The sequence below is a fragment of the Pomacea canaliculata genome, linkage group LG1, assembly GCF_003073045.1.
Source record: "Pomacea canaliculata isolate SZHN2017 linkage group LG1, ASM307304v1, whole genome shotgun sequence".
Lineage (NCBI taxonomy): Eukaryota > Metazoa > Mollusca > Gastropoda > Architaenioglossa > Ampullariidae > Pomacea > Pomacea canaliculata.
In genome coordinates, this window is record NC_037590.1 from 17,986,532 (window position 1) to 17,993,454 (window position 6,923).

The window sequence follows — 6,923 nt, forward strand, 5'->3', positions numbered from 1 at the left end:
TATTTGAAATGCTTCATGCTTTTTGATAATTTTTTAATAATGTTCATCAAATGTGTTCATTTTAATGCTGCATCCTTAAATAGTTTAATAGCAAAGCTACTGTACAGTTTTCAAAATGTATGACCTCCCCTTTCTTGTTTGTTTGTGGACATTTGTTGGACTGGGTCTGTAAAAACTGCTTTTTGACTGAGGTAACAAATAGTCACTTTTATTAATTTATTGTTATACTCAGATATATGTGTGCTTAATGAGTGGTGATCCAAGGTTAATTTATTGTTTGAATGATATGAAAGGGGTGAAAAATAAAGGTCATAATTACCAGTAATTTTATCTGTGCACATTGTTAATTTTGGGAAGTCTAAAGTAGTCTTTGATACTGCTTTTCAGAGAGAGAAAACTGTATATTTTTTCAAGCCCAGTTTTGTCGATCACATGTTGTTGATGAATGTGTCCCCCATATACAAACACATAGTCTGACCTGGGTGTCGGCCAGATTGTTATATTTACCATTGAATGCATTTTGGTGACAATGTACCATTCCTAAATTAGACTTTCTAGAGTTGTGTATTGCTTATTTCCATATCATCTGAAGAAAGTAGTTAATTAAAAAGTGACTTAGACTAGTTCTTTACTTTCTGCAGAAATTATTTAGAAATTAGGAGAATGAATGTTGAAAGAATGGCACAGGGGCAAAAAACAAGTGACCTAAACTGTCAAGTTTTAGACTTCAACTGTACATACCTGTGTGTGTGTGTGTGCATGTGCCTGTGCATGCACGTGTGTGAGTGTGCAGATGTGTAGTTTCATACATTGATGTATATGTAATATGTGACCAAACAAGATGAATGGATACAATGCTCTTAATAATTAAACTATACAAATTCACTGTACAGTATTGTAAAGGAATACCCACTTCATATCTATGAGAAATTTATTTTAAAATTGTGTCACTAAAATTCATCAAAATACTTCAATCATCAGTTAATTGGTGTCAGGAAGAACTCGTTGGAATACCATATCTGGAAACTTCATCTTCAGGATTAACAAAGTATCAATAATTCAAAAGATTTTTTTTCAGGCTCTTAGTCTCAGATTCCTAGTTACATAGGACTGGAGATCTGACTAGTTATCTATGAAATCACCTATATTGATACATCCACATTAACGCAGACTTGACACTTGGGCAGAAGATCATATAACAAAGTAAAAGAATGATTTGGTGAAGTCCTCTGTGCATGAATAAAACAGAGCAAATTAGGGTCAGGTATTTGTATACTGAAAGGAGTATCTGTGTATGTGTGCATTGCATGCATCTATGTGACTGCACATATGAGCAGAGCAAGTGAGTGTACAGCAAGTGAGAATTCTGGTTTAGATTAAAATTTTTGTGGTTTGATTTCAGTGGTAGTGGTGTTTCATAGCACTGGCTTTTTGGTCGTGATGCACCATTAAAACTGATGAAGGTTTTGTCTAGTGACAGAGTTGGTGTTCTGAAGCTGGTTGAGTGGTCAAATTATCCTGTAACTATGCTAGGATATGTGGTACCAACCTTCATCTTAAAAATTATGGTACACTTTTTCCCTCCTATTTGACCTTAAACATTTGTTTAGTTGCATGGTTCATGTGCCCAGCACCTAGCAGTAGAAGGCACCTGATGTTTTAGAGAAAGTAATGTAAAGAAAAGGTTGGGCTCAGCTATCCTTGTACAGTGCTCTAGGCAGGGTTAATCCTGATGAGTAATGAGAGAAAAGTTCTTCTCCACTGTTCCACATCTATGAAGAAGTTCTGGCCTTGTTTTGCATATTTTTGCTTTGTTCTGTATTGGAGTGAATGTGATGGTATCTGCTGATCTGTGTACAGTTGTGCTCCTTTATATTTGGAATAACCACTAAAAAAAGTATGCAGTGTCTGACTAGTGTTTTGACTTCAGATTAGGTCTATCTAGATTCTCAAGTCTGAATTTCTGTCTATGCTTCAATGACCTTCGTTGGCGAGTATCTGGTCCAAAATCATATTTATCAAAGAATCCCACATCTCTGATTGCTGTGTGATAGATGTAAAAGGAGCAAATGCTAGCAATAAAAACCAAAATAATAACAGTGCCAGTAATTATGATCTCCATCTGAGGATCGTGTGGAACAACCCATGTGGATTTAAGAAAGATGGATGCGTCTTCTGTGATACAGGTGTCACCCAGCCAGCCCTTTATACACCCTCTCTGGCAAACAAAAGTATCGTGTGCACATGCGTTAAGACCACCAAAACAGTTCACACATGACAGGTTAACCGGCTCAGGTGGCAGATCACATTTCTCACCCTGGTAGTCTTCCTCGCAGCCACTGGTGCACACACCATCCACCTTATTACAGGCCAGGTCACCGCCACGGCAGTTCCCACATTGCTTCGAGCAATTTTCGCCGTAAAACCCATTCAGGCATGCCTCATTGCACAGCTGGCCACTCCAGCCCGGCATGCAGCCTAAGGTGCAGCTGCCAGTGGTGGGCAGGCAGGTCGTGGAGTTCTTCCCCTTGATGCAGTGGCTGCAGGTGCGGCTACAGTTGTAGCCAAACGTTCCGTCTGGACAGATTTCTGTGCAGTTGGGTAAGATTTTGCCTGGGGCACAATCCTGCAGACATTGCCCATCTCGTATCAAGCAGCTGAAATTTAGAACAAAAGTATCAGTGCCTTTCAAACGCTACGATGTCAGAACAGTGCCATTGAAACATCATGGCTTTCAACCGGTATGATATGGAGTGCATACAGAGATCTTTGGCGCAGAAAAAAGGTCGTCTTCCTCTTCTGCGCTCGACTTGTATATCCTCGGTGCCGTGTGGGCCGTGAATTCTGGCGTAGGTCGGCAGCTGAGCCCCAGAACTAGATACCTAGAGGTGTTAGGGGCCAGATTTTTCTGTCATAGCTGTTGGTGGAGTGAACATGATTCAAGATGATTTTAGGGATGCGCTTAAGCTGCCATTGCTGCCTTCCACGGGTGTGTTGGAATCATATTTTAATTAGGCATATGGTTCGACATTTTTGATGACCTCTTATTGCGCACAGGGATGCATGTAAAGGTGTATCTAAAGAACATCAAAGGTTAGTAACTCGTACTTTAGAAAATAGTGTACTATGCCATGCTCAACCCAGCCATTTAAAAAAAAGGTATCCTAAGAGACCTCAACATATTTAAGAAAATGTGAAGAAAAGAAAAACCACGTATCCAACATTCGTCAACACCAATGTGTGCATTCACTGCATGTTTCCCTATTTGAGAGAAAAGGTGCATACCTTCCAGTTGCTAAGCAGATCGAGCAGTTGTCTTTTTCACAGCTCATTTTGTTGGGGCTGGAGCTGCCACATGGAATGCTGCATGTCGGCCCTGTCCAATTCTCCAAGCACCCGTTCTCGCACCATCCATCCGACTTCCGACAAAGACTTTGCTGACACTGGCCGCATGTGCTCTGACACAGGTGCCCGTAGAAACCGTCGTCGCAGGTAATGTTGCATGTTTTGCCCTGAAACCCTGGCTTGCAGGCAGTCATGCACTCTCCGTCAGACTGGCGGCAGTAGTGCTGTCCTCCTTCGCACTCCCCACAGAGGTCTTGGCAGGAGCTGCCGTACAAGCCCGGCGGGCAACTCGCCCGGCACTGACTCCCCACGTAGCCCATCTGGCATCCATTGGGACAGATCCCGTCGTCGAAGTTGCACACTTGCCCGGAGGCGCACAGTCCGCACTTGTCAGCGCACTCATTGCCGAACGTCCCGTTGGGGCACTTGATCAGACACTGGTCCTTCCAATAGCCTCTCTTGCAGCCCTTGGTGCACCGGCCAGTTTTAGGATCGCAGTTACGGAAGCCATCAACGCAGTGGCCGCATCGTAAGTTGCAGTTATATCCGTAGAACCCTAAGTCACACTGGTTCTGACACATCCGCGGCTGAAAACCAAGCTGGCACGTTTGGCAAGTGCCGGTCACGTGGTTGCATGAGTCGTTCTTTTCACAGTTTCCGCAGGCTGAAAAGACAGTTTTTGCCATAGGTGTTGTTGTCACATTTATCCTTGCAGTACAGCCCTTTGTAGCCAGCCTTACAGTCGCTGCAGTTACCCATAATGTGGTCGCAGGCCGTTTCGCACTTCCCGCAGATTTCGCTGCAGTTGTCGCCGAAAGTTCCCATAGGACAGTGGTCCTTGCAGTGGGTCCCTGCATAGCCCGGGTGACAGTGTGTGGAGCACTCGCCGTAGAAGATAGAACAGGTGTTACTGATGCAGTATCCACACTTACTGCTGCAGTTGGCACCGTAGTGTCCCTCTGAGCAGGAAACGTTACAGTATTTATCTTTCCATCCGTTCTTACAACCTTCTCTGCAGACTCCCGACACATGGTCACACCCGTTCTTGCAGTTGTCCATGCATAGCTTCGAGCAATTCATCCCATACGTACCATTGGGACACGTCGTGTTACAATAGGCGTTCAAGTAACCCGCTCTGCAACAATTGGACTTGCACGGGCCTCCCTGATCTCGGCACACGCCTGTCTGCTCGTTACACGGGGGGTAAAAGCAGAAGCCACATATCTGTTTGCAGTCCTGTCCGTAATAGCCCAGCGTTGAGCAAGGCTTTTTACACAAAACATCATTATCGAACGAATACCCAAAAGCACAAGTGGAGTTGGGACACTCCCTGACGTCTTGTTGCAGGGGACTTTGTTGTAGCAATGTCCACAGTCCTGCATGCAGTTGCTGCCGTATTTGCCGTCGGAGCAGGGTTCTGTGCACTTTTTATTTTTGTAGCCAGCCTTACAGCCTCGTGGGCAAACGCCGGTTACGGTATCACATTTGCCCCTGCATTGACCGCACCGGGTGGAGCAGTTCCCATACGTACCCTTGTCGCACTTATTTTGGCAGAGAGGGGGTTTCCACCCTGGGAGGCAACCAGTCGGGCATGAGCCGTTGAACGAGTCGCACGTGACATTATTAAGGCACTTGCCACAAGACTGCGAACACCTTAGGCCGTAACTCATCGGTGCGCACAAGTCGCTGCATTTGTCACCCATGTAGCCTCTAAGGCACAAACTCTTTGGACAGTTTCCTGTGGTGGGGTCGCACGGGGGCGTCTGGCAGTGTCCGCACTGCTGGGTGCAGTGGTCGCCATAAGTATTATTGCTGCACGGCTTGCACAGCCGGCCCTGAAAGCCGAATCGACATCCGTCTAAACACGAGCCATCTTCAATAGAGCAATTATTGTTGGCGCATCCACCGCACGTGTGGCTGCAGTTGATACCATAGCTTACGCCGAGCTCGCAGGCTTGATTGCAAAAGATGCCGGTCCAGCCAGCCTGACAACCCTCGAGGCACTCTCCTGTCACGTGGTCACAGCTGGATCCAGCTTTGCAGTGGCCGCATTCCAGAATGCACTGGTATCCGTAGGTGTTGTTGCTGCACGGCGTGCACCTCGGGCCCTGGAAGCCGAACTCACATCCATGCAAACACAGGCCGTCCTCAATGGAGCAGTTCTTGTTGGCGCATCCACCGCACGTCTGGCTGCAGTTGATACCATAGCTCACACCGAACTCGCAGGTTTGATTGCATAGGGTGCCGGTCCAGCCGACCTGACAACCCCCTAGGCACTCTCCTGTCACGTGGTCACAGCTGGATATTCCCTCTTTGCAGTTTCCGCAGGTACTTTGACAGTTATAGCCGTAGAGACCTAATCCCAAGCATGTTTTGTCACAGGCTATCCCCATGTAACCTATTGGACATCCACTTCGCCAGCACTTACCTGTTATTTTGTCGCAGATCTCGTAATGATCTCGGCAGGAACATCTTGTCGTGCACTTGTTTCCGTAGTAGTAGTCCCCGCAAACGAAAAGCTTATGTCGCACACTTGGTACTCGACGTGAGGTGCTTTCACAAGAAAGCTTATTATCATCTTAGTCACGTTTTTATTTGGGCAGTTAGAAATAACTGTGTAACCTCTACGATCCGGCAGACTTTGAACGCCGCACACTGTCTCTGTGGTTTCATTAGCACCATAAATACTGACATAAACATCTACATAACTTGAACTTTCCGATGTCACATTAGCAACGATGGACATCCTTTGCACTGACACCTGGACGTCTGAGACAAAGGTGAAGGATTGATTTTTGTTCAGGACCATGTCGCATGATGCAGTCTTTTTTTCCAATAGTTGAGCTCCATCGGAGGAAAAGACAAAGTTATGGTCAGTAAAGTGAGAGATGTCATTGATATCGGAGCAAACCGGAACAAGGCAGCTGACATTTTGTCCTTTGCAGGACTCGGCTCTGACGCAGTCTACTCGCGGGCAGAGCCGCTGAGAGGCGATGGTTAGGCAGGTTTGTATTTCTAAGACGCACAGGTTGACTTCCGTACGGATTTTAAGTTCCTGCACCACATTAATCTCCTCTTTTTGTGATATATCCATGCGGTACTCGGATCCTGCATCATGAGTTAGAACTGGCTGAAAGAGCTGACCGTTAAGCGTCACACTGGCCGCTAGCATAGTTTCCAAGCAATCGTGGCCGCAGTTTGTAAAATCGGTTATCAGCTTAATATAGCCGATGTATACATTTACAAACGTTATCGTATAGGAATCGCTGTCGCAGAAAAATTCGTAGTTTTGCTGTGCTGTCGGTGTAGCAGCTAGACTGTTACTCATGCTATTGACAGTCGCCAGAAAACAAGGAAGAATGAATGCCGTTCTCGCCATTTCTTGCGGGCGAACCAGGGATTTTTTTTTTTTTTTTTTTTTTTGCAGATCCAGTTTCTAAAACACTTTATCTTGCCTTTTGCTTTGCACACTGATATCACATGCTCCTAGCAGTAGCAGATGTTAAATGATTCCGACATTTTATCTTCTGCAATTCGCAAAGTAAGAACGGCGGTTGCCTCTTCCGACTGTAATCTGC

At 45.6% G+C, this 6,923-nt stretch overlaps 1 protein-coding gene across 1 annotated transcript; it reads right to left on the reverse strand.

The window, feature by feature from the left end:
* Positions 1–1,610: 1,610 nt before the first annotated feature.
* LOC112572360 (multiple epidermal growth factor-like domains protein 10) lies at positions 1,611–5,793 on the reverse strand. The gene is made up of 3 exons (XM_025252039.1): positions 4,476–5,793; positions 3,286–4,304; positions 1,611–2,657 (listed from the first exon to the last, which is right to left on the reverse strand). Exons 1-3 carry the CDS (start codon positions 5,736–5,738, stop codon positions 1,913–1,915), a joined length of 3,027 nt encoding a protein of 1,008 aa, XP_025107824.1. The 5' UTR covers positions 5,739–5,793; the 3' UTR covers positions 1,611–1,912.
* Positions 5,794–6,923: the final 1,130 nt, after the last annotated feature.

Bases quoted from the DNA above. Each gene is read 5' to 3' on its own strand.
- LOC112572360 (XM_025252039.1), bottom strand. From the start codon at position 5,738: ATGGGGATAGCCTGTGACAAAACATGCTTGGGATTAGGTCTCTACGGC. The intron at 4,305-4,475 runs GTTACTTGAACG...TTTCCTGCTCAG, and splicing joins GTCCAATTGTTGCAGAGCGG to AGGGACACTACGGTGCCAAC. The intron at 2,658-3,285 runs GTATGCACCTTT...TCTAAATTTCAG, and splicing joins ATCTGCTTAGCAACTGGAAG to CTGCTTGATACGAGATGGGC.